The sequence below is a fragment of the Chenopodium quinoa genome, unplaced genomic scaffold, assembly GCF_001683475.1.
Source record: "Chenopodium quinoa cultivar QQ74 unplaced genomic scaffold, ASM168347v1, whole genome shotgun sequence".
NCBI lineage: Eukaryota > Viridiplantae > Streptophyta > Magnoliopsida > Caryophyllales > Amaranthaceae > Chenopodium > Chenopodium quinoa.
Genome location: NW_018744704.1, coordinates 6,828,667 through 6,856,119, shown reverse-complemented (window position 1 = coordinate 6,856,119; position 27,453 = coordinate 6,828,667). Strand labels below are relative to the sequence as shown.

Sequence of the window (27,453 nt, the reverse complement as noted above, 5' to 3'; positions counted from 1 at the left end):
CGAACTCTATGTCATGGACCTCGAAAGAGGTGACGAAAAACGACAATCACTCGCACAAGAGAAGTGCCGCCCAGAAAAAACGCAACTAATGAAAGGGGTTTCTCACCGGAGCTCCGGCCGCAGCGCCGGAACCCTGGAGAGGCCCTAGGTTTCCGGTGGGGAACTGTTTTGAGAAGAGAGAAGAGAGGTTTTGGGTTTTATAAGAGAGAAAGCGTTTTTATGTTTTATGGATGTTAATAAATATCTCTAATTTTCAATAAAATTACATAAACTTGATAATTAAATTGAGAGGGTTCTAAACTACTAACAACATATGACTAAGTTTAACACTAAAAATCACAAATATATTCACCTTTATACTCTCTTACTTTATTCACTTTTTTCTTACACACCCACCATTACCATCTTCTCTCTTAATTAATCCATTTTTTTCCCTAATCACTCATCTTTTTACACTCTTTCTCCTTTATTTCAGTTCTTGACCACATTATAAACAGGGATAGTAGCGTTTAGCCTATGTTATTGAGTAACCGCATTATAAACAGGCCACAGGGGTAGTAGTATGTAGCCTATATGACACACATGATAGGAATAAAAGAGAGCTCGGATTTGGGCCGGATTGAATATCATCATGTCGATCATGGTACTTGAGCTTTGCTTATTTGTTTAACGAGCTTAAGAGTTTTGTTCAAGCTAGCTCTCGTCATTGCAGTATTATAGCAACGTAAGCAAACCCATAAAATTACCAGTTTTATTGAATGATTGAGCAGGTCTTGAAACTTGCATTTTATATTGATGCTGCTTGAGTTTCCAAACATATCAAACAGCTTCTGTATGGGTTAATGCTTAAGAGCGAGTGTTGGGGGATCAAACTTCCAAACATATACTGCTTTATAAAATAAAAGCCTCTCTTTTTAACTCTGATTGTTGTTCACCTTGAATCTCAGCTACACATTCAAGAGATTTTTTACGACTCCTCTAGTCTAATAATTAACTCCGATGAACTTGCACCTAACTTAAATTTCATTCAACTGGATACAGCGTTAGTTAAGCCAAAAAAATCAACATTACCACACCAGTTTATCCCGAGAGGCCGAGTGCAACCCACACAGGATAAACTGCAATGGGCCAAAGATCATAACCTAATGTATGTAAGATTTGAAGGACAGAACTCCCTCTGTCAAGAGTTCTTTAAAACACACAAAATCTCTCCATAATAATACTATGAATTATTCAATCAAATAAAACTTTCCATCAAACCTTTTTACATTGAACAAAACATGCTATAAGCTTTTTACCTAAACTTCATTCACAAATACCACACACGCCAGCATTCTAAACTAATCATGCACTTTCGAGTATTGTCTGCCAGCATTTTCTACCAATCATGCACTTCTGAGTATATATATATTGTGCATATTGTGAGGCACAGTATTAATAATCACTGGTCAAGCAAATTTAGGCAAGCGACAAGTTGAAATTCAAATTACTGTAACATCCAAAATCAGATGTAAAGTAAATAGCATGATTTAAGTTTAAATATCAACCTCTTACTTAGGAATGACAATCAAAAAAGGCCTTAAAATGCCATAAACATATGTATCAAAAATCTGAAACAAGACCCACAGAGAAGTACCCTAGTAGATTATAGATAAAACTACATCGGAAAAATTTCCATGCCAATTGCCACACAGAAGCCTACTTCCTAATAACGGGCAATTCCGTAAACTCTAATAACACCATCTGTGTATCCACTGAACAGTGTTTGGCCATCGGCGCTCCAGCTCAAACTTGTGCAGTAGATGACCTGGAAAAAACAAAAGTGAGTTAGCTTATGTTAAAAAACTGCTATATATAAAATTCAAAATACTGCATAAACTTCCAAGCAGTATCACAATTAATCAAGCTATAGTCAGCAGAAAAACATGCACTAATAAGCTGAACAGAAGAAAATATTAACAAGGCTAAACCATTGCGACAAAGAGCAAAGGTCGCCATGTAGTAATAAGCCCAGCAGTGATGTAGGGCACATTTACTACATAATATTGTAGCTAGCAAGCTGAGCTAAAGCACAAAACAGAAACAAATTACTTCTAAACCACCTTAAAAACAAAGCAATCATTAGTTTAGATGACATGACTTACCTTCTTCTTTGAGGCATTGGTGCCTGCACCCTCAACATCGTGATCGGCCTCAGTCTTAAGGTCAACCTTCAAGTCCTCAACAATACTCTTGCTTTCCAAATCCCAAATCTTAATACCACCCTCGGTAGCAGCACACAGCCAGTACCTGTTAGGGCTAAAGCAAAGGGCATGGATAATAGTACCAGCATCAAGAGAGTAAAGCCTCTTGCCCTCGGCCAAATCCCACAACAAAATAGTGCTGTCTTTGCCACCGCTAGCGCACAAGGAACCGTCAGGGGACACGGCAACAGTGTTCACATAACCACTGTGACCAGCCAAGGTTGCCCTCAACTTGCAGTTGGTCAAATTCCAAATCTTGACGGTCTTATCCCATGAGGATGACACAATGGTTGGCTGCAAAGTGTTAGGGCTGAACCTCACACAACTAACCCAATCAGAGTGACCATCACCATCTTGGATAGTGTACTTGCACTCACCTACGTAGTTATTTAACATCGCCAAATTTCATTAGACAATTTCTAAACAGAGCAATATAAATTCCAACTTAGCATACCACATAAATAAATACCATCATTGCAAACAAAAAAATCCTTGAAAGACTGATATGAATATACACGATAATCGAATAACTTGATTGATCCCAAAAACTTAAAACAATAGTCAAAACCCTAAACAGTATACAACTACAATATTACAAGCATGACAAAACAATTTACAGAGCTAGGTACAATATTATATCAATCCACATTTCCACAACAACAATAGTCCTAAACAAATACCATCCAAGTCCCACTATATCTAATATTCACATTGCATAAATCGCTTAACGAAACACCAAACTTCAACCATACTTTGAAAGAAACAATGCATAACCCTAACCCTAACAAAACACAGAAAAACATTTCAGAGAAATTAGCAAGATTCACATTGCAGAAGCAATTTAGGTTAACCAAACCCAATCCCATATAATCAAAAGCATTATTTTCATTGCAAAAAAATATAATTAATGCTAACCAAATACAAATTACAACAATAAAACACATTTCTAAAGCATATTACAGCAAAATATAGCTATAAAACTGTCACATAATTATAGGAGCAAAAATCGAAAACTTAATCAATAAATTCCAAAACAAATTCAAATATAAATAGAAAAATCCGACAAAATGACCAAAAAAATCTGCGAAATAATTGAAATGGAGGAGAGAGAAAGTGCATACCAAGAGTGTTCCAAAGCTTGATAGTACGATCCCTAGAAGCAGAAACAATCTGACGATTATCAATCGAGAAAGCAACAGAAAGCACATCCTTGGTGTGACCAACAAAGCGACGAGCAGTGGTACCAGCAGCAAGGTCCCAAAGACGGAGCTCACCATCCCAACTCCCAGAAAGAGCGAACTGACCATCAGAAGAAAGAACAACATCCTCAACAAAGTGAGAGTGTCCAGTAAGACGGCGACTAGGAACACCATAGATCTTGTCTTCCTTTGTGATTTTCCAAAGGATGATGGATTTGTCCCTTGAAGCAGTGACAATCATGTCGCTGTTGTCGATTGGGGTTGCAATGGCGGTGACCATGTCGGTGTGAGCACGCATGGTGCCGCGAAGTTGAAGCTGTTCTCCCATGGCGTATGGTGGAGGTTTTTTTGGGGGAAGAGGTGTCTCTCTGGTTGAGAAGGGAGGATGAGAGAGAATTTGATGGAAGTGGGGAGGCCGGAATGAAGGAAAGTGTGGGTTTTATATTTAGGGTGAGAATTTGTAGCTAGGGTTTTTTATGGGGCTGAAGGAGTTTTTGATTGAGTGGGTTTGGGTTGAGGTGTTTTACGGGCTTGGTTTTGTAAATTAATCGGGCTGGTGATGGTATGTTTATGTCCATTATGTTTGAGATGGTTTTTTGTAGGAGAAACCAATCAAACGATGAATGAAGGCTAACATGTCCTAGACCTGGCAAATGGGTCATTCGGATCGGGTATGACTTGGATTAATTTCGGGTTGGGCCATTTGGAGTTTGGGTCAACTTTGGGTTCGATAAGTTCCGGATCGGGTCTGGGTCGGGTCAATTTTGGGCTTGCAGTCGATTTTTTGGGTAAATTTCAGGTCTTAGGTCGAGTATGGGTCAAAATTGTCAGGCCTACATGTCCATATTGAGTTTATTTTTAATTTTTCTTGTAAGTAGGTTAATCCCATGCAATGATTGCACGATTTCTTACAATAAACTAGTACGGAGTAAGTGTTTAGGGAGAACTCTGGGTTGTAAATATTTCCTGACTGCATGAAAATACAAACCAATCTGCCATATGTCCTCATTTCCTTTTAACTTTATGTATTATCTTTTTCTTTTTTTTTTGACTCTTTAATTCACATAACCTTCACTATAATTCAACAAACTGAATTCTCTTAATGTTATTCTCTTCCTCTTACTTTCTCCATCTTTAACTTTCAATTTAATTGGATTTGTCATTTATTCATAGACCCTTTATCATCTTCTCCTAATCCTTCTTATATAAATTTCTAAAAAATTTCTTTCATATCACCTTAACTAAAAATAGATATAAAACATACGAAGATAAATATCTCTAACATTGTTGCAATGATGAATATGATGATTGAAATGAGAGATATTGAAGCGACAAATAAGGAAGACATAAAGACAACAAAAAGGAAGTGTCTGGTATAAGATTTATTAATTAATTTCATTATACGAGAAATTGTTTGCCATGTCATAGAAAATCATTTTCAAGATATTAAGTGTCCAAGAAAAAAATATTTGTGAGAAGAAACTCTATAATTTCATATATTGATGAACAAATGTAAAATTATGACAAGAGATTGGTCTTCAATAATTTGATAAAAGGAACGGGTACTATTAAACTATCGTGCAATCAAATAATTTAATTTGAATGTTTTTAGAATACTAGTTGAGCCATCGCGCGTGGTGCAAGCGATCGCCCAATCATCAAAAATTTATTGTACATAAATCCGAGGTTTAAAAGATGTGGTGTAGCAATTCAATTTAATTATTGATTCTAAAGGATATTATTTGTTTCTTAGTCTTCTATAAATAAAATGGTTAGTGTTTCGGGGTTTTCTAATGTCCTGCGGGAGAGTTACAATTCCGAGACTGGAACTGTGCGCTTGTACTTGCAAAACAAACGGAGACTCCGGGTGGTTAGAGCTCCGCCTCCGACGGTCAAGTTAGTACTTGTTTAAGGAGTAATTAATGCGGAAAAAGGTAAAGTGTTTTCTCTAGGTGAGAGTAATTAATGAATGTCCTCCCCCTAATGAGGATTAATGATCATATTTATATGCCTTGGGATGCGTGCCAAATGCTAGGTTTAAGTTAACCTAGGGCTGACTGGGCTTTTTCCAAGGATTGGGCCTAGGTGGTCGTTTTGCCTGGTTGGCATAGGGGAGGACACGTGTCGTGACACAAGTGGTCCATGGTGGACCGATCAACCCCTGACACGTGGCAGGCTCCTAGTGGCCCATGCGGCGGACACATGGCAGGGCCTGATTGGTCCATTTATCAGACGATGATTGGTTAGGGAAAAATCCCCTAATCATTTGCCCCTCACAGGTGGCATGTGACTGTTCATATGTTACCTGTGACAAGTGTCGGCCTGTAACAGGCGACGACCTGCTACAGGTGTCGCCCTATGACGGGCCGAGCATTTTTCCCACTCGCGACTCTTCGCATTCTCTTTTGCCCTATATAAAGGGATGTTGACCAAGTCATTTGTTCACATTTGCGAACTTTTTCAAGAGAACTCTCGGACCCCTGAACTTGAGCTCTGACACTTTGCAACTTCTGACCTGCCAGGACGACTGTTTTACTAGGCGCCTACTTCGATCAAGCCTTTCAGAACTTAAGTTTCAGGTAACCGTCTGTTCCTTTATTCTTCTTGCTTTTGTACTTTTTCTTTCTTTTTTGAAAATGAGACCTCAAAAGCATCCGGCACGGCCTAGGTTAGCAATCAGCCGGTCACCGGGGGACGGCTGAGTCTAGGACTAGGGGTGCCGACTGCCCTGCGGTACTTCAAACTTTGCGCAAGTCCCGGAATCCAACTGTCTTTGTATCTATGCAGGACAATATGGCAAGAACAAAGAAAACCAAGAGAATAGAAAACTCTGATGGCTCCTCTTTCCGGGTTTCGATTAGTGAAACATCGGACCAGCCGCCTGATACCGCAGGGACCCAAGGCGGCCCTTCTGTCGAGAGCTCTGAGGAGGGAGCTAAGGTAGCTCCTTCCCATTTTACTGTTGACCTGGCCAGTCAGCAGACGGCCCCCGAAGAAGAAGAAGGGTCGGCCCCTTCAGGAAATGGGGAAGAGTCGGATTCTTTAGATAGTGAGTCCGGCTCTAGTTCGTCGAGCCGCCTCTCTATAAGCTTAGAAGAGAGGCACAGTCGCTTGTATGAGGCGAGAGATTCTCATGCGGCTGAAAAGGGGGAAGGCTGGTCGGAACCATCCGCCTCTCATAGGGAGTTGAACACTCCGTATTACTGCCATATACCCAAGGGCCGAATCAAGGCCATGAAGGAGCGAATAAAGACTTTTCTTTCGGACCATACGATGGGTCCGAATTATCAAGTATTCGTGCCGGATGGCGAGGACACAGTCGTCTGGCCAGAGGGCTCCAGTTATGGGAACGTCTGTTTTGGCTGCTCGAGGCGGCCATCAAAGCTGGATTGCGATTTCCCCTACATCCGGCTGTTCAACAAATCCTCGATGGATTCGAGGTGGGGCTTTGGCAACTGGCCCCGAACTCCTGGTTCAACATTCTGGGCTATGTAGCCGGATGTGAAATGCACGGGGTGGAGCCGAATTTCGAGGCGTTCGCCCATATGAACTACCTCAGCCGGACCCCCAAAGCAAGCGGTACCGGCTGGTACCAAATAACGAGCCACAAGGGCTACCTTATGACCAAGGGCAAAGAGAACAAATGGAAGGATTGGAGAAACACCTTCCTCATTATTTCCAGCCCCGACTGCCTGTTGAACAAACGCTACAATAGGTGGAACAAGGATCCACCTCTTCTAGCAGGCGGTCGCAGCATGCCGCTTGTTCCTCTCAAGGCCAGGGAAGAGATCCTGGACCGAGGGCTGTTCAAGGTAGAGATAAGGGCAAACTCTACCACTAGGGTGCGAGAGCAGGTGCCCTTAAAATGCGTCCCAGAGTTTCAATGGCTCTATGACGAGTTTTTCATGGCCGCTTGCGACCTTAGCAGTCGGTCCTCCAGAGGTAGCCGACCACTTGAAAATATGTACCCTTCATTTTGATTTGTTTGAAAATTTTTCTAACTTTTATGGCTCTTATTTGTAGCTGAAGCCATGTACCAGATTTCTTCTTTAAAGAAGGCGGCCGCTATGCTGCGAGCCTCTATAATGCAACAGAAGCGGTCCGCTTCTGACTCTCCTGCCAAGGAGACGCCCACCGTGAGTTTTGATCCTTAGAACTCGTCTTTAAAAGACTGCTTTAACAAATATTGACCACTCATCTCTTTTGCAGACGGGCACTTCCAAACCCTCATCCTCCCACCAACCGGACTCAAAGGTTCGAAAGCTGACTGGTGGGAGTACACCTGGCTCGATCAAGAAACAATCGGCTGACAAGCAGCCGGCCACCCCACAAAGTGTGGGAAACCCACCACTTGTTCTGACACGACCGCCAAGAAGTATAGCTTGCTCTGTTAGACTTGCTTATTTCTTTATTACTTTCTTCATATTTCTGATGTTTCTCTTTTGTTTTTTTTTTTTGATGCAGGCGACCCTTCAGAACCTGACTTGGTCCACATGGCCAAGTCCATGATTAAAGTCGTCCCTCAAGAGGAGAGGGACGCGGTCAAGGGAGTCGACACCCTTGACCTAGACGACATCATGGGTCTCCTGTCTGAGGTAGACTTAGAAAATTTTTCAATTTTATTGCTTTGCATGCCACCTGCTTTTTCTTAAATCTGACGCCTATTTTTCCTTTTCCCAGACCATGTTAAGAGTGCACGGCCTTCGTAGGCCGATCAACGCCCAAAAATAAAGAGGTAAAGGCTGCTAAGGCTATGCCCGCCTCTAACGTTGATTAAGGCAATGTTTCAAATTGCCCAAAATGAATTTTTGACAACTGATATTCTTTATTATCAGGCGCAGGCCACTGCCAACATTCGTACTGAGTTGGAGGCGGCCAAAAAGAAGAACAACGAGCTGGAGGCAACAGTCAAGAGCCTCAAAGATGAGCTGAGGCCGCTTAAGCAGAAAATGACTCAATTCGAGACCTTGGAGAAATCCTTGGCTTCTGTCAAAGAGCGCCTAGTCCAGCAGGAGAAGAGCCTTACTGATGAGCTCTCAGCCAAGGCCGAAAAGAGAAAATAGAGCTGGCCCAGGCCATGATGGAGGATTCTGCTTAAATCATGAGGATGACCTGGATGGCTCTATTTCCAAAAGCTCATTATGCCGCCTGGGAGAAGAAGTTCGCTGCTTGTACTGAAAAGTACAACCAGCAAATCATGAAGCAGGCGGCTGAACAGGACCAGGCGGCCGAGTCCAGCTCAGAAGAAGAGGAAGAGGTGGTGGTGGCCCTGCAGCCGATTGGGGTAGGCGCGTCTACAAAAGCGGCCCCTGATGCCGAAACAAGCAAGAAGGAGGCCTCTCAGAACCAGGTGCCTCTTGTTGATCAGGCGGCGGGCAATACCAAAACCCTACCACAACTCTAAAGCTTTTTATACTCAAACTTTTCTTCGGCCTGCGTGCCGTTTGTTTTTGTATCTCTTTACCCAGCCGGGGGGCCGAGGTCTTGAATATTTTTGCCGGTCTTTATGGCCGGCTGTTTATATGATTTCGGCGACCATCTTTTTGGTCGCTTTTGCTCTCCCAATTTTGCTCGTCTTTGCTTTATTTTCGAATTTTTGCTAAGTGTTGAGGGTATCCGCTTGCTTTGATATCTGCTTGCATGTCATACCGACTGTTTTGTATGGCCGATAGTTGCGAACAGGTACAATGTAAGGGCTGCCTATGCCCCTGGACGACTGGTTGTCTTAGTTCCAGGTTAGGCGATCAGTCGGCCATTTATTCAGTCGAACCCCAACATATTTTAGAGAATACGTTAGGTTTACTTAACTTAAAAAAGGGAAGTAGAATAAGCTCTTGAGTTCTTGCTTGCCAAAAAACAGTCGATTTGTGAACCAACTCTTCAAATATGTCTGGTTTGAAGAGGAAACATCTTAGCAGGGTTGGGGTACGAGAGCTCTGGTTCACCTTTAAACAGGCGGACTCGTCATACCTTTTGAATCCTGAGTAAGTATGGAAGTGATTATGGGTAATCTTGGAGGTTTACTCACTCATCATGTTTATGCTTGAGTAGTAGAGGCACCTAGCGGCGTAGGCCGGCTAGTCCCCTTGATTCACCAAATTTTGTTGGTTGTTTACTCAAGATGCGATAACCTAGTAAGAACAGGGGTTTCAATGCTCCTGTTTAAGAAGCAGGCGGTCTATTTAAAAACCTTTTAGATTTCGAACCAAGTTTTAGGGAGTGACTATAAGTTTACATTGATGTTACTTAGTCGCCGTCACTTCTGTTTGAGTAGTAGAGGTACCAGGCGGCGGAGCCCGGCTGGACCCCTTTATTCACCAATGTTTGTTGGCTATTAACTCAAAAGGTACCGGCTGTACTTATCTCAAGTAATACAGTCGGTTATCCGACGCGGATGTTAACTGCTAACACTCGTTGGATCAGTGATAGAGTTATCCTTGTCTCAAAAACGGCTACGTGGTTGTCTTTGTGGACAGTCGTAAAGGTGTCGTGTAATTAGCTTATAAAACAATGTTCCACCCAAAAGGGAGCTTCTCTCTGCGACGAATTTCATCCGGATGGATGTTGTCGGACGCCTGCTATGATGTTGGGACAGGTCGGATTAGTTTTAAAATTTGGATTAGTTGGCTGGGCGCCTGGTCTGATCATTTCGGCCATAGGCCTTAGGTAGTTCTTGGTGAACTAAGCATGGGAGAGTAGCCGGTTGTATAGAACAGGCGACATGGCCCTCGTTATTAAATGCGTATTTAAAAAGCATGGAGAGTAGACGACTATTTTACCAGTAGGCATGCCCCTCTTAGTACAAAATAAATGAAGTGAAATAGCAAACTTTTATTAGCAGCTCTCGGCTATTTACATAATTCAAAAATAATACTTTTTGAGATTATCTACATTCCAGGTTCGAGGCAAGGGTTGGCCGTCTGGTGTTTCCAGGCGGTAGGTACCGTCTCGAACCTCCTCATAAATTCGGTAGGGTCCTTCCCAGTTGGGAGTTAGTTTGCCTGACTCATTATCCCTACCGACTGCCTCCATTTTTCTTAGCACAAAGTCACCCACTTTGAGTGGACGCTTATATACTCTTTTGTTATATGATCTTGTCATTCTCAGGCGGTAAATTTCATGGCGCAGGGCTGCATTGCCCCTTCTTTCTGGAAGTGAGTCCAAAGCCAGGCACATGGACTCCTAGTTCGCCTCTTCGTCATACAGCATTACTCAAAGAGTCGGCTCGTAGTGTTCAATTGGAAGAACAACTTCTGCACCATAGGTTAGAAGGAATGGAGTCTCTCCAGTCGACCCTTTTTCAGTCGTCCTAATGGCCCGGAGAACATGTGGTAGTTCATCTGCCCATAGGCCGCCTGCTCGTTCAATCTTCTTCTTAAGACCGTTTGAGATGATTTGATTGAAAGCTTCTACTTGGCCGTTTGCTTGAGGACGGTCGACTGAGGCAAAGCAGTGCGAGATGCCTTGGTCTCCTAGCCAGTTTTTGAGAACAGGCGTCTCAAATTGGGGACCATTATCAAAAACCATAGACATGGGCACCCCAAACCGAGTGATGACATTTTTCCAGGTGAATGAAATCACATCCTTCGTCTTGATTCCCTTGACAGCCTCTGCTTCTACCCATTTAGTAAAGTAGTCGACTGCAACAAGTATGTACTTCCTGCCGCCTGTAGCAGGCGTATAGGGACCCAAGATATCCATGCCCCACTTAGCAAACGGTAGTGGACTATGGATAACAGTGAGATTGGTAGCCGGACGGTGAATTAATTTGCCAAACCTTTGACACTTGTCACATTTTTTCACCATCTCCATTGCATCTGCTTCTAAAGTAGGCCAGAAGTAACCATGCCGCCTTGCTCGTTAAGCAAGCGACCTGCTGCCTACATAGGAAGCGCAATAACCAGAGTGAAGATCTTCTAAGACCTCTCGTCCTTTTTCTGGAGTAACACACTCTAGGAAGGGTTGAAGGTACCCTCTCTTGTGAAGTTCTCCCTTTATCATTTCAAAACTGGACGCTCGTTTTTTCAGTGTGGCCGCCTGGTGATGATCATCCGGCAAGGTGCCGTCTGTTAAGTATGCCCTGATTGGATCCATCCTGGTTGAACTTCGATCTAGAATTCCAATAGGGTCTTCTTCAATACTTCTTCTCTCCATAACCTCCCAGAAGACGGTTCTTGGAGTATCACAGGAGGCCGAGGATGCTAACTTTGAAAGAGCATCTGCCTGGTTGTTTTCAGATCTTGGTACTTGAGTCAGATGAAAATCTTCAAGGGATCCGACTGCTTGTCGTACCGCATGTAAATACTTGATCATGGCCGGATGAGTTGCTTCGTATTCGCCATTGTACTGACTCACTATCAATTGTGAATCAGAACAAGCGTCTATCTTTCTTGCCCCAGCCGCCTTGCACATGCGGATTCCGGCTAGTAAAGCTTCATATTCTGCCTCGTTGTTTGAGGCTTGAAAGTTGAAACGTAGAGCATACTCATATCTGTCGCCCTCTGGCGACTGACATATGACGCCTGCTCCACAACCATTTGAGGTGGAGCTCCCATCCACATAGACTTTCCAGACTTGGTCTGGAATTTGAGAATCAGAGGGCCGAGTCATTTCTACAATAAAGTCAGCAAAGGCTTGCCCCTTTACTGCTTTCCTGGGCTCGAATGTGATTTCGAGGCTCTGAATTTCTATTGCCCATTTGATCATCCGGCCTAACGACTCCATGGTTGTCAGTGGCCGCTTGATCGGTTGATCTGTGTACACGACGACTAAATGTGCCAAGAAGTAAGGCTTCAACTTTTTAACGGCCATGAAAAGAGCAAGACCAAATTTCTCCACTAAGGGATACCTCAACTCGGCATTTTTTAACACATGGCTGACAAAGTAAACCGGTAGCTGGCAGCCGTCTCTTTCAGCAAGGAGGACGACACTTAGAGCATGGTAAGATATTGCTAGATACATGTAAAGCACTTCTTTGGGCAAGGGACTGACCAGCCTTGGCAAGGAATGTAAGTGAACCTTCAGTTTTTGGAAGGCCGCCTCAGTATCCGGCCCCCATTCAAACCTTGCCTTTTTCTTTATTGCCTGAAAAAAGTAAAGGCACTTGTCGCCTGAGCGGCTGAGAAATCTTCCCAAGGCCGCCTGAGTGTGGTGAATGTTTCTCAGAGGTCCGCTAGATGATCTGTCTGAAGCTTGGACTTAACGATCATATCATCTATGTATGCCTCGACATTCCTCCCAATTTGATCAAAAAAGACCGTATTTATCATTCTTTGGAAGGTGGCCGGGGCATTTTTCAAACCAAACGGCATGACCGTGTAGCAATATAACCCTTTATCAGTGACGAAGGCCGTCTTCTCCTGATCTTTCTTCCACAAAGGAATCTGATGGAAGCCAGAGTAAGCGTCCATAAAGCTCATTAAAGCATGGCCGGCTGTTGAGTCGACCAGACTATCAATTTTGGGCAGAGGATAGCTATCTTTGGGGCACGCCTTGTTCAAATCTGTGTAATCCACACACATTCGCCAGGTACCATTCGGCTTCTTTACTAGTACCACATTTGCAACCCAGTTAGGGAAATAACATTGCCGAATAAACCCGACATCAAGCAGCTTTTTAAGCTCGGCAACAGCCGCCTGACTTCTCTCTTCGCCATGGTTCCGTTTCTTTTGCCTGACCGACTTCTTTTTCGGATCCACAGCCAGTTTATATACCGCCAGGTCAGGACTGATCCTGGCATTTCATGAACCTCGAATGCAAAGATGTCTTTGAATTCCTTCAAAAGTTGGTGAAAATCTACACCCAGAATTTTAAGAGCAGTCGTCCCAACTTTGATCGTTTGGTCAGGACATGAGTCGTCCAGCACGACGTCCGTATGCTCACCAGCCGGCTGAGGACGGAATTCATCCTACTGCTCCTCCACCAGTGATTGCTATCGTTTGTCTTTCCTTTCGGCTCCCGATTGGGCAGCCTTTCTTTTCTCGCCGCCTGCTTTTTGAGCAGGCGCATCTTCCTTGATAATTTCAAGGTCCGTAGCGACCACAGTGAGTTTGATATCCGAGAGGTAGCACTCTCAAGCCATCTTCTAATCTCCCCTTAGGGAGCCGACTGTTCCATCATCCTTCTCAAATTTGAGCAGGATAAGAGAGGGGATAATGACAGCTTTAGAGTTGTTCAGGGTGGGTCGTCCCAGGATCATGTTATAGGCCGAGAGTTCCTCAACCACTAAGAACCGGACCACCATGTGACGGTCCTCCCCTTTCTTACCCAAGCGGATGGGTAAATCCACTCGCCCTACTGGGTGTACGACTCCTCCTCCAAACCCTACTAGAGGGTGGGATACCGGATGTATACAATCAGTCTTGTACTTGAGCTTTGCCAGGCACTTGCTGCTGATAAGATCAGAGGAGCTACCGGTATCTATGAGGATCCGGCCAACTCTTTGGTTGGCCACTTTGCACTCAATAACAATGGGGTCATCATGCGGCCCCTTAACCCCTCCCAGATCCTCTTCTGTGATGACAATTTCTGGGAATGAACTCTTGGCGGTCCGTTCTTGATGAACGGAATTAACATCTAGCCGCCTGATATTGTCTTTATTGCCCCTGATAGTGGGGCCGCCTCTTGAGAAGCCGCCTGCAATAGTGTAAACGACTGCATCATTTGTATTAGAACTGTCGGCTTGTTGATGATTCTTTTTGGCCGACTGCTTGTTCTTTGAGGAAGTGTTCCCCTTAGACTTCTTGACATAGGAGTCAAGGTCGCCTTGTTCAGCCAGGCGGTCCAGGTAGCGCATGAGGCTGATACATTCGTTGGTTTCATGACCAACGTCTTCATGATAATGACATAATTTGTCTTGGTTCCGATTGCTTGCAGAACCCTTCATGGGGGCCGGCTTCTCGATTGAGATCCGACTCTTGATTTCTTTAAGGATAGCTTGGCTATCCTTGCTGAACGCATACTTCGGGGAGTATGGTTTGAACTCTTTTTTCTTTTTCTAGGCTGGCTGTTTAGAGGAGTCGGCCTCCCAGACTTCTTTTCTCTTTTTCTCATCTTTATTGGCCGACTGCTTTGGTCGGCTTTCTTTTTTGTCGGACCTCCGTCCATCCGACTGCTTTTTGGTATTACAGAGATCAGTCGCCTGAATATAGGCTTCAGCTTCAATTAGAGCTTCTTGGAGAGTCACAACTCTCTTTCGAACCAGGTCAAACTTGAAGGTCGACCCATCCTTGAGACCTCTGAAAAAATCAGTGTAGGCTACTTCATCCGGCAGCCCTTGAATCTGTATCCTCATCAACCGCCTGATATAAGAACGGAGTCCTTCCTTCTCACCCTGCTGAATGGTCCCTAAATCAAGGGTCGTCTTCTTTGCAGGAATGTTCATAGCAAAGTTGGAGGTGAACAAGTAAGCAAGCGTCTTGAAATTGTTCACGCAACCAGTCGGCAGGTTGCCGAACCATTGTTGTGTGATTCCTTTGAGAGTCGCTGGAAAACACTTGCACCAAGTGGGATCATCCAACCCTTGAAGGTACATTAGGTTGGTGAACGCCATCAAATGGTCTTCAGGGTTAGTAGTGCCATCATAGGCGCCTACTAGCACATTCTTGACTTTGGCCGGCTGGGCGGCCTCTGTAATTTCCTTGGAAAAGGCGGACGGCTGTTCTCCAAGTCTAAGCAACCGTAGTTGCCAGTCCAAAGGTTGGACATTATTTGCCACCTGTCCTCCAAACAGAGGTGGCTGCAAGAAATATTGCTGTTGCGATACGTATGTCATGTTTGGTACCGCCTGTTCTTTATGAAATCCAGACCGACGGGAGGTACCGCCTGTCTGGCTCTCATAATTTGACTGAGTGAACCTCATAGAGGTTTTGTGCGGACTGTCTTGGAAATCTGAAGTGGAAGTCGACTCTGACAGTCGTTCGTTCCTCTTTTGTTCTAGCAACAGCCGAGCATCTGAGTATGTTTTCTTCGACCCGTCTGCTTGTATATGACGAATGGGCTTTCTTTCCCTAGTGAGGGAAAACGATACTTTGTTAGGTCGATCACAGGCGGCTCCCACTTCCTAGAGTTAGGGTGGGGGGTCGCCTCTCGACCCTGAACAAGCTTCCTCCTTCCTGAATGAGAAGGTTTTCTGGCCGACTACTCCTTAGAGAGAGCAGGCGTCTTCTTATTAATCAACTCTTGGATCTCCCCCTTGACCCCCCTCATGAAAGTCATGAGTTCGTTTCTTGTAATGGGAGCAGACCCTTCAGCCGCCTGTTGTTGCTCAGGCGGTTGGCCGACTGGATTGCTGGGTCCAGCTTGGTGATCTACCCGTTCTTTCCTTTCGGTGTGACGGGTGCAACGAGCCCTTAGGGTCCCGTCTGAGGTTGTGTGTGTTTCAACCTCAACCTCATTCTCAGTATCATGGTCTGAGTATACTTGAGGGTCGTCCTCTAGACGCCTCTCTTCTGGTACAGACTTTGTTGCCATCTCAAAAGTACTCTCCCCACAGACGGCGCCAAAATGTTTCGGGGTTTTCTGATGTCCTGCGGGAGAGTTACAATTCCGAGACTGGAACCGTGCACCTGTACATGCAAAACAAACAGAGACTCCGGGTGGTTGGAGCTCCGCCTCCGATGGTCAAGTTAGTACTTGTTTAAGGAGTAATTAATGCGGAAAAAGGTAAAGTGTTTTCTCTAGGTGAGAGTAATTAATGAACGTCCTCCCCCCTAATGAGGATTAATGATCATATTTATATGCCTTGGGATGCGTGCCAAATGCTAGGTTTAGGTTAACCTAGGGCTGACTGGGCTTTTTCCAAGGATTGGGCCTAGGTGGCCGTTTTGCCTGGTTGGCATAGGGGAGGACACGTGTCGTGACACAAGTGGTCCATGGTGGACCGATCAACCCCTGACACGTGGCAGACTCCTAGTGGCCCATGCGGCAGACACATGGTAGGGCCTGATTGGTCCATTTGTCAGACGATGATTGGTTAGGGAAAAATCCCCTAATCAGTTAGGATGTTAGTATCTAAGAGTTGTGTTGTTATCGAATGTAACCACTTTGGATTCTAAGTAAATTTGGTACAATCGTTTTATTTAATTATAACTATTGTTGTATTATTTAATTTTTTTTTTATTAAAAATGGATATGAGCTTGGTATTTAAGCGTTGGTTATTTTTTTTACAAAATAATGATAATAATAAAATGCAATATTGTATTAAAAGATACTATCACGTTGTCTATTTTTTATTTTTATTTTTATTAAAAGGGATACGAATGTATGAGACACAATGAAACATATAGTTTTAAATTTAAGATTTGAAGATAATTCGGTTTAAAATGGCGTATAAACAAAAAAAAAAAAAACAATTGACGAAAATCAGAAACGGTCCCAACACACGTGTGTACAGATACTATGCATAATAGGAAACATTAAGTATTGAAGTGAAGAATTTCTAAAGTTGTACTTTTTGGAAGACATATAGTCTTATTCTTTCAAGAATGTGTAATAATTATTGAACTTGGTTTTGATTGGTCAAACTGTGTACTTGAAACTCTTTTGTTTATAATACTTTTCTTTCATTTCCTTTTCTGTTCTTCTTTTTTTTTTCTTTCATCTTCGTTCTTCTGCAAAAAAAAAGTAAAAAAAAATGGCGAGTACTGATAGTACTGCGACCTCTTGGGAAAGTCTTCGCACCACCTGCTTAGAAGTCGAATGCAAGCAAATCACAAGAAGAGAATATTTCAAGTTTCTTGTTATATTTTGCCTATGTTACAAAGCAGATGAACAATCATCTGGCCTTACTACAACAAGGTACCTCGAAGATGGAGCGCAAAATGGAAGAAGGAGAACCGAGCAGTAAAAGACAGCGAGAGGTTGATGGTGATGAGCGTGAACGAAAAGTAATTGTGGTTGAATCAGATAGTGATGAAGATAAAGCCATAATTGAGGAAGAAGGTGGGACTGAAGAAGAAGGCGAGAGTGAGGCAGATGATGAAACTGATGAAGAGCCTAAAAGTGACCTAAATTCTGATTCAGAAACCAAGACTGAAGAATAAGCTGTTCCAAAATCGGATGCATCATTTGAATCAGACAGTGGTTCTGATTTTGGAAACTATTCTGATGATGATGATGACAATGATAGTGGTTTTGATTCTGATTTTGGGAACCACTATGAAGTTGAGGGAACAAGTGAGGATTCTGATATGTATGCAATGAAAAGTCCATGATTGAAGGCGTGTGTGTGTGTGTGTGTGTACACACACACACACACACACACACACACACATATATGTATGTATGTGATTAAAGAAGCTAACTACTTAACTGTAAAGATGTAGTGTATGTAATTAGGATGTATGAACAGGAGGTTGTAGTTGCTAAATGAATGAAGTTATGATATATAAATAATCGTTGATCTTGGTTTAAAAGCATTAGTTTTGTGTTGCTTTTTATTGTTTATATTGCTTATATTTATGCTTGGTATAGGTTAGATGATGATGAACTCATATATGAAATTATAGGGTTACATATTAGGTGGTTTGATTAATGGATATACTTTATTGCTCATGTATGGAAATTCAGCATTTATTTGTAATCTTTTGTGATGGTTTATGGATATAGCACTTGATGATTCTGTAAACTAATTATTCTTCTTATACTTCTCTGAAAGAATGATAAGTTAGTGTATTTATTAGCTCATTTTTCTAGTGATTCTAATAAGTAAAGAGATAACACACTTGAAGTACTTAACCATATAATATTTCACATTATATTTACATAATAAGCAGAAGGTCATATGGCTACAATATTATAGAAATAGAAAGCCACCTCCTTCTTATATTCTAAGTACATAATGCCTGATTATTTTGTAAGACACGCCTAAGTAATTAGGCAGCAAAAGATAGACTAATTACATTGTTTGTCGAGCTTGGTACTTTAACAAGTGGTGTTACATAGGAACAAGTATTGTTAAGAAACCTGGCATGTTCCTATTCAAAACCACATTCTTCAAAAGGTTTAACCATAGGGGATACTTCCTTAATCTAAGTGGCACTATCTAAGAACAAGTAGTCTAGGGATACTTGTTTCAAATGAAAGCCACATTCGCAAAAACTTCAACACTAAAGCCTAGCCGTAGTAAGTAGATACATAACAAAAGATTTAATAGATGAAGCTGTTACCCAACTGATTAGCCATAAGTCTGGTTTATAGCTTGTTATATGTCAACAGAGTCATCATCATGAAAGACGAGGGCTCGAAGCATGCTCTCTTTTTCTTGCTTAACAATCTGTTCTTTCTCTGGAACAATTGTTTCTCCCTCGAAGCTAATAGCCTTCCCATTAAGAGCAGCATGAGCAGCTTGTTCTGCTTCTTTTTCTTTGATGGAGTCTGTCCTTTTGACTGCTGACTGTGTTGCTGGTTTAATGACATCCTTTGCTGGTGTAGTGATACTAGTTTCATCATCAACTTCAGATCTCTTTCTTTTCTGTCCAGAATCTTCAGTGTAAGATTGAGCAACCTGATTTTCTACAACCATTGATTCTGCTAATAAGCAGGCATCTTCCTCTTCCTAACTGAAGATTGATAAGTCAATAGCCTTAACAGTCTCTTTCTTGATGGTTTTTCTTAAAGCCTCTGTATCTCTTGCCTTCATTTTAGTGCCTGTGGCAGTATCAACATCTTTGGTATCACCTGTTGCTTCTGTAACTTTGATTATAGATCCTGTAGGAATGGTTGTGGAGCTGCAACCGGCAGTAACAGCTGTGTCAGTGTCTTCTATTTCCACACCTTTCAGACCCCATTGTAAAACCTCATTCTGCTAAAGAGCAGTTGTAGGCCCAATCTTATTTAGAAAATATGTAGTTGCTAGTTTGAAAGCAATTTGGGAAAACTTGTCAGTATCTTCTTGAAAGAGAAATAGTATTGGGTTACTTTAGAAGCAAGTATTTTATCACACCAGGAAAAGTCAGAAGTGTTAACATGATATGCAGGTGGTAGATTATTTACCAGTATTTTCATTTGATAAAGATCTTCAGCTGACATCCCTAGTAATGGAACACAGTTCTCAGTACATGTAGTAAGTTGTAATGTTCCTGTTCCATCAGAGACATTGAAAGTAATAGTTGCTCTGTATAATTTTATAAATCAGTGTGAGTTTGCTATGGTTGCAAAGTATTCATTATTATAGCAATCTAATTGTGTTGGTAGTTTATTTTTACCGGTGAGTAGTATATACTTCATTTCGTCTGCAAGCTATGCAATTAAAGCTTTCTCCAACAATCAAATGTGTTCGTTTGCCACAGTGAGAACATCCTATATATGCCCTGAGCCTTTCATATGCAAGATCTGGTGCTACAACTCTTAGCCAATATATTTCCTGTGGAAGAGTTCTTGTTGCCTACATTATAATATAAACTATTATATTATTACGTTGATGTGTGCTACCTTATTACCTAGCTCTAACTTACTAAATACAAGGGATAATTGTATTTTTATAACTCTGATGAATGTGGAAACATGCTTATCAATGAATGAAAAGGAGTTTCTAGTACCTTTATATGCATTTTGAATCATATAAGTATACCTTATTTTGCTTTAATGCGACCTATGGTTGTTAAAATTCTCTTTGCAGGTGGATTCCAGGAAACTCTAACTCTAGCTTGATACACTTTGATGCTTCCTTGCCCTCTTATTAACAGTTATAATATTCATTACTCAGGATATCATAATAACATTTTGAATGCAGTTTCTAAGTAAGCAAGTTTAAATTGGTATACCGTTTAGCTAATTCAGCTGCCTTTTCACCTTCAAGATTCTTGATTATCACAGTAGACATGGTTGACTCAATCTGGAAGCCTGTGATTTTAAGATGCCATTAAATGTATATCATGTTATTGATAGTCTCTAAATTAGGTCAACTAAGGAAAACACTTTGTAAGGTGTTTTATGGGCTACCTTTGCGAGTGATAGGACGTAGACCTATTATGCCAATAATCTTAAATGAGTCACTATTAGAAACCAGTGTTTCACATTCTTTTCCAAACAAATCATTCCAGGTGCATACTTTCATTAGTTGATCAGTGTTGAAAGTATATACATAAACATCAGAAGACAAGGAATGGTACTCATGAAATAATGAAGTTAAATATGTGAGCAGTAAATGCAATCACCAATGATCTATCACCATCAAGTCTCCTTGTTCAAAGTTGTTACAATCTTTCTTGGTTCCCTTGCAACATAGAGCACAATAACTAGTACATCTACAGCAAAAGGAAAAGTGTCAACAGGGGATATATATAATCCAAAGGCTTAAATGTAGGCTCAAATGTGTTGTGTACCATGTCTAGCATCATCATCATCATCAACTCTTGGAATAGAAGCAAGCGATTGGTATCTAGGATAGACTTGTTCTCCTTCAAGATCCAAGGACTGGATGAAAATTCTACTTCCTAATATCATCTAAAATGGAAGATCTGATTCCCTTGCTCTCCATTGTGCATCTAATGTTCTTATTATGGCATTAGCAATGTCATAACTACCTCTGAACAAGATGACATCTTTATATGCTTCGATTTGATCACCAAAAAGTGTCATCTTCATGCGATTTTTCTATTATAAAACACAATAAGAACATGCTATCATACACTTGTATATCATGATTTATTAAAAGGCAATTGTATATTTGTAAATGACATGTTTAGATTATACCTTGTCATCTTGAATTATTATGTACTGGTATAAGACCTTCTTTTCAGATTCTTGTTGTCGACCTTTTTCTGCAATCTTCACTTTTACCTTGTATGACCTACTCGATGTATCGAGTTCATCCAGAAACCTTCGTTGAGGTGCCATAAGAGAATCCTCTATATAAAAAGCACTAAATTAGGTAAGCCATTGCAGGATATATAAACTTTTACAATCTTATACAAGAAATGCCACATATTTACTTGAAATGCATGGGTTAGAAAGACAATTTATTTGTAAAAGCTGTTAAATAGTTACATAATGATTACTTTACACAAAATATGATTAGTATTTAATAAATATCAACAAACACCATCTATTGTTGGTATCTATTCTACACTAAAAATGATTATTTGTTGGTAATTAGTTTCATAAGATGTGTAAATCGAACACACTAACCATTTAATCAGAACCATTGAACTTATAAATTAAACAAGCATCGATAAGTTCCTTAATTCTTTCAATAACCACAAATTGAATGCATCAGCTACCTCTAAACCCCTTTTCTACACCAATAACCATGGATTTTGATTCAATTTACTAATCATGATAACCACAATTACTTCAATAATTCACTTAAGTACCTTAAATTGAGCATAATATTAATTAAATCAATGTTAATTTGTATTTAAACCCTAGATTGTCAAAGTGAACTTATGAATTTAATAAAATCAGAGATTAATCATAATAAAGAACTTGCAGCATAAATGCTTAACATTATTAAATCAATCAACATAAGAATTATAACTATGTAAAAAAGGGCTATAAGTGTGTAGCATTATTAATTCTAAATATTTTTATTAATCTACCTTGTATGCCATCATTTGGTATACTAATCTGAAGTATTCTTTAGTTCAATATAAATGGCGTTAAGGTTTTGTAATGCAAAAATTGATTTTAAAGTCCAAGATGCATGTAAAATCTAAGTCAAATTAACTAAAAATAATAGCACTTACATTAATTAAAAGCATAAACATTAATAAGCATATCACATAGGCTGTTTGGATGCAGACAAACAATGGCTTTTTCACACATAACATCTAGTCCTTTACAATAAATGCTATCATGTTTGCAAGTGTATAGATGGATGTTTAGCTAGCATTAATTGTTCTTCAATTTGGCTGAAACTTTAAATTAAAACAAATGAATATATACCTGTCAACAAGCATAGGTAGAGAATGTGACAGTGATGTTGGTGTTGAAGACTGTCGTTTTATCCTTCCAGTGTTTCTTCCCTTTGTTTTTTTTTTTTTTTCTTTTTTGTTTTTCTTGCCTATGATGTTTACATCCAACTCAATTGCAGCAGGGGTTGAATATAAAAGAAAATAGCAAGGGTATAAACAGAAGTTCAAACTTACTGTGCCTTTAACAGTGGTCTGTTATATTTCTTTCCATAAAATTAGCAGTCCATGCTCCTAGAATTACCAATTTCATACTCTATAGATATGTAGTATGTACTTGAATCCAATATTTTATTATGTACTTGCATATTTATATTCATGCATTTTGGCTAAAGATCTTATGTCTAACAACAAGCCATATTCCCTATGCATGATTTATGTGTGGTAAAAGTACACATGACTCGACTCGAGCATAAGCCGTGTTGGAAAATATACGCTTTCGATTTTATTTTACATGAATATTAAATTTAGCGTGATTTAACTTTAAAAAATGACATGAATTTATTCGAGTACATCAAATTCGATTGGAATTTTCAGACTACAATTTTACATGTATGAACAGGGGCATGAGTAAAAAAAAAACTTAATTAACTTGTTTTCACTAAATACAACTACAATGAAATTTAAATGAATATCAAAAGGATTAAAATTTCCATAGTCAATTACTTTTCCCTAAATCCCTCTCATTCACTCATTTTGTCTTTTAATAACTTTTCTTTGATGTTATTCAGAACACTCTAAACCTCCCCTTTTTATTTTATTTTTTGCTTGGTTTTCCCCCCCTTTTATTTTTCCTTTTTTTTTTTTTTTTTTTTTTGTGGGGCTTTGATATTACTTTTCTATAGTCTCTGAATACTTTGTTGGTAATAACCATGTGATACATGTACCATGATTAGAACAAACCAATATTATCATAGCTAAATATCAAACTAAGTGATATATACTTAATAGGGGAGTCTTAATACACAGACATATATATATGTATACATGCATGTTAAAATTACTACAACATACTATTTGGTTGGTAGAAGTATTTACTACTAAATTCTTAGAATAGACAAATATATATATATATATATATATATATATATATATATATATGTGTGTGTGTGTGTGTGTGTGTGTGTATACATGCATGTTAAAATTACTACAACATACTATTTGGTTGGTAGAAGTATTTACTACTAAATTCTTAGAATAAACTATCTGCTTACACACACACACACTGATGAGTTTTTAGGTTGTTTTTACTTTCTTTTTATAGCTTTCTTTCTAAATAAATGCTTGTTTTTTTTTTTTTTATTTATTTTCTCTTTAGTTTCCTTATTCTTTCTTATTTTGTGCTTTTGTCCACTTTTGTGGATTTTCTAGTGTTTTCTCCATTATTTGTTCTCTTTACGATGTTGTAGATATTGTAAGAGGTTTGGGTCTTGATATTGGTGGCTTACCAAGTTGGAAGATGACTTTGGAGCAAGCTTATAACTTTGGGAAAGCTCAAGAAATAAGAAAGTGGCATGCTCTAAGTTCTATCTCTTGCGCTCTCAAGTCGCGCTCTCATGAGATCATGGTGTTGAACCCACCGTCAACTACATTTGAATCTGCCATACTTGGTGAGTATCATGAAGATATTGTGTGCGCACACGAAGACCCATTTGCGAGCGCACGAAGCTACGAAGCGTCGAAGGAACCCAAAGAGCACGGGCGCGCAACCCACGTGTACGGGCGCGCAGGCCACATGCATGGGTGAGTAAGCCACGTGCACGGGCGCGCACACCCAACGCAGTGAGGGCGCGCAGCTCTCGCACAGGCGCGTTTCCCTGTTTTCCGGGTTATTTCAAATTCGTATTCCCGCCTCCTATAAATACCTTTTTATAACCGATTTTTGTGAGAAGTTTATAGACATTATTTTCCTCATAATTTTAGCGAGGTGAAGAGTTTCTCTCTCTAGTTTTAGGGTTAGTTTTAGGAGCAGATTTATAGAGAGAAAGTGAGAGATTTCAATGGTGATTTGAGAGATTGATGATGCAAGGGTGACAATTGTATTGAAGATCTTTTCAATTATCAATGAGCATTTCTAACTCTATCTCATCTTATTGCTTTGTTTAATTTCATGCTTGTTTGATTTGGTTTTGATGATTGAATCTTGATTACTATAGTTGCTCTTCATATTTGTTGATTCTTGATTTCATTTACTTGCTTGTTGACTAGATGATGATTCTTGAGTAGTTGTTTTGCTAGGGTTTGGGTAAAACTTGTATGATTGATTGATTGTGATTAATTTGGGAATCATGTTGATTGATTGTTGAGATTAAAGTGATTAATGTATGTTTGCATGTGTGTAGTTTGATTAGGCCTTGAGAACTATGCTAGATTACATTGTGATTCCTAATGACATGACCACTTGATTTAGGATTTGCAATTGTTGATTGGTTTGGATTGTGATTCTCCTAGTTTGTTATTCATAGAGGAAACCTAGCTTAACGATTAGGAGATAGCTCTTTGATTCCAATTGATAGCATTAGTTTTCACAACCATTGATTAGCTTAACCTTTCCAAGTCGTTGCAATTGTCTTGATTACTTGTTGATCCCCGTTCCCTAGTGTTTCATTTGTTTGCTTCTTAATTTGGTAGGTGATTAGTATTGGTTACTCTATTCTTCACCCTTAACTTCGATCTAGCTTAGGCGCACATTGGAAACACTTAAGCATAACCGTTCCTAGTGGTTCGACCCTTGACTTACCTCTATACTTGTATATAGGTTTGTTAAGTGATAATAAATTTTGTTTGGCTCTAGGGAGGATTAGTCAACGACCTAGTTTTCCCTACGTCAAAATTGCGCCGTTGCCGGGGAACGGTGTCTATGTTTGAGTGTTTTTTATTGCTTGAGTGTAGGTCTTTGTATATACTTTTCTTTTATTTCATTTTTGCTTGTTTTTGAAAAAAATAAAGAAAAATGGCATGCTTCTCTTTTCCTCAATATGACAATGAGCCTTTTTAAGGGATTTTTGGACTATAATCGTTGTAGTCTTTGTAAGGCTTGTGAGATTTGTTATTTTGGTTTGAATGAACAAACTAGGGATATTGTTGAAAGCATGTATAATGGTGAATTTAGAGCATTATCAATTGATGATGCTTGGGATTTTTATGTTTGGTTTGCTTGGGATGTTTATAATAGGGGTAATCATGATTCTAATATTGATGTGCAATGTGTTGATTCTTCAAATGTTAGCATGACTTCCCATGATTTGACTAGAGCTGTCAATTCGGGTAAATAGGTCGGGTTTGGGTCGGGTAAGTGTGGTTCGGGTCAACTCGGGTCGGGTCATTTCGGGTTAAAGTCGTAACCTATACGGGTCGGGTTCGGGTTGGGTCATGCTTGAGTCGGATAACGTCGGGTCATACATCTTATCGAGTTTGGGTCGGGTTTAGGTCGGGTTAATAACAGGTCGGGTTACATTCGGGTCGGGTGAATAATAGGTCGGGTTTAATTCGGGTTTTCACGGGTTAAAACGGGTTAGGGTCATTCTCGGGTTCGGTTTAAGTTGATAATTTGCGGGTTATAATCAGGTCGGGTCATTCTCGGGTTTGAGTCGGGTCGGTTCAAGTTAATAATTTGCGGGTTATAATCAGGTCGGGTCATTTCCAAGTCGGGTCATTCTCGGGTTCAAGTCAGGTTCGATTCAAGTCAATTATTTGTGGGTTACAATTAGGTCGGGTCATTTACAAGCGGGTCATGTTCAGGTTCAAGTCGGGTTTGATTCAAGTCAAAAAATTGCAGGTTATAATCAGGTTGGATCATTTCCAAGTCAGGTCATGTTCGGGTTCGGGTCTCAAATATTGGGTTAATCTGGGTAACGGGTTGATTTCAGGTCGGGTCATATCAGGTTCGGGTACATTTTTTGGGTCGGTTTGTTAACAGTTCATGTAATGAAATTCACGTTTAATCATTATCAATTACTTCATTTATTGTAAGAGAAATAATTTCAGATAAGTTTAAATTCGAGGTAATAAGTTCTAATAAGTTTAGATAAGATCTACATAATAAGTTCATATTAATTCCAATAAGATAGGTTTAGTTTAGATTTTTAGAAGATAAGTTCAAACCCTATTCTAATCTATTCACATTGATTCCACTCATTTTAGGGATAACAATTTCAGATAAGTTCATATTCGAGATGACATGTTTAGATAAAATACAATAAGTTCATATAAATTCGGATAAAATAGGTTTAGTTAGATAAGTTAAAATACAATAATTTATTTTTCTAAACTTATTTTATTTGAAATTATCTAAACTTATTTATTTTTTATAAGTTCATATCCGAGTTCACTTTTTTTTTTAATGGCTTTTTTTTTTAAAACATTTAAATGGCATCATTCAAAACATTTAAATAAGATTAAATAGGCAAATGAATAATAAAATTAGAAAAATAAAAGACCAATAAAAGCCTTTTAACAACCTTAGTTTGGGTCACCACTTTCTCAAGTCCAGACAAGTCAAGTCATGATCGGGTATAGGTAAATTATTTGGGTTAGATTATCATCGGGTCATTGTCATATACTCATGCTCGCATTCAATCATTATCACGTTCAATTCAATCATTATCCGAAATTATTATTTTTTTAACTTTTTTTTATTTGATTTTTTTTAATAAAATATAAGAGAAAACAAACAAGCCTAAGGTCAAATAGTATTTGTAAACCGTAATTGACTACATTAATGCACATGCACCTACAAAGTAGTAGTATTCATAAACCACAATTGCTTAATTGAAATATAGAATGAACTTGCACCTAAAAAGTAGTAGTATTCGTAAATCGTAATTACTAAATTTAAATAAAGAATGCACATGCATCCAAAATGTAGTGGTATTCATAAATTTTTATAGGTTTTTTTGAGACATATAAATTGTAATACATTTGATAATATAGAATTTTATCGAAAATATTTGAATAAGCTTAAATAGGAAAATAACTCATAGAATTAGGGAAAAAAAAAGATATGACGTAATCCTAGACTGCTAGTTAACTTCGGGTCAATAACAAGTCGGGTTGATTTCGGGTCGGGTTAGTGACAGATCGGGTTGAATTTCGGGTCG

At 39.8% G+C, this 27,453-nt stretch overlaps 2 protein-coding genes across 2 annotated transcripts; one reads left to right on the top strand and one right to left on the bottom strand.

The window, feature by feature from the left end:
- Positions 1–1,457: 1,457 nt before the first annotated feature.
- Positions 1,458–3,873, bottom strand: LOC110702979 (guanine nucleotide-binding protein subunit beta-like protein). Its single transcript, XM_021880737.1, has 3 exons — positions 3,365–3,873; positions 2,145–2,620; positions 1,458–1,807 (listed from the first exon to the last, which is right to left on the bottom strand). Exons 1-3 carry the CDS (start codon positions 3,768–3,770, stop codon positions 1,706–1,708), a joined length of 984 nt encoding a protein of 327 aa, XP_021736429.1. The 5' UTR covers positions 3,771–3,873; the 3' UTR covers positions 1,458–1,705.
- Positions 3,874–17,251: 13,378 nt separating this feature from the next.
- LOC110703031 (probable DNA-directed RNA polymerase subunit delta) lies at positions 17,252–17,656 on the top strand. The gene is made up of 2 exons (XM_021880788.1): positions 17,252–17,444; positions 17,520–17,656. Exons 1-2 carry the CDS (start codon positions 17,252–17,254, stop codon positions 17,654–17,656), a joined length of 330 nt encoding a protein of 109 aa, XP_021736480.1.
- Positions 17,657–27,453: the final 9,797 nt, after the last annotated feature.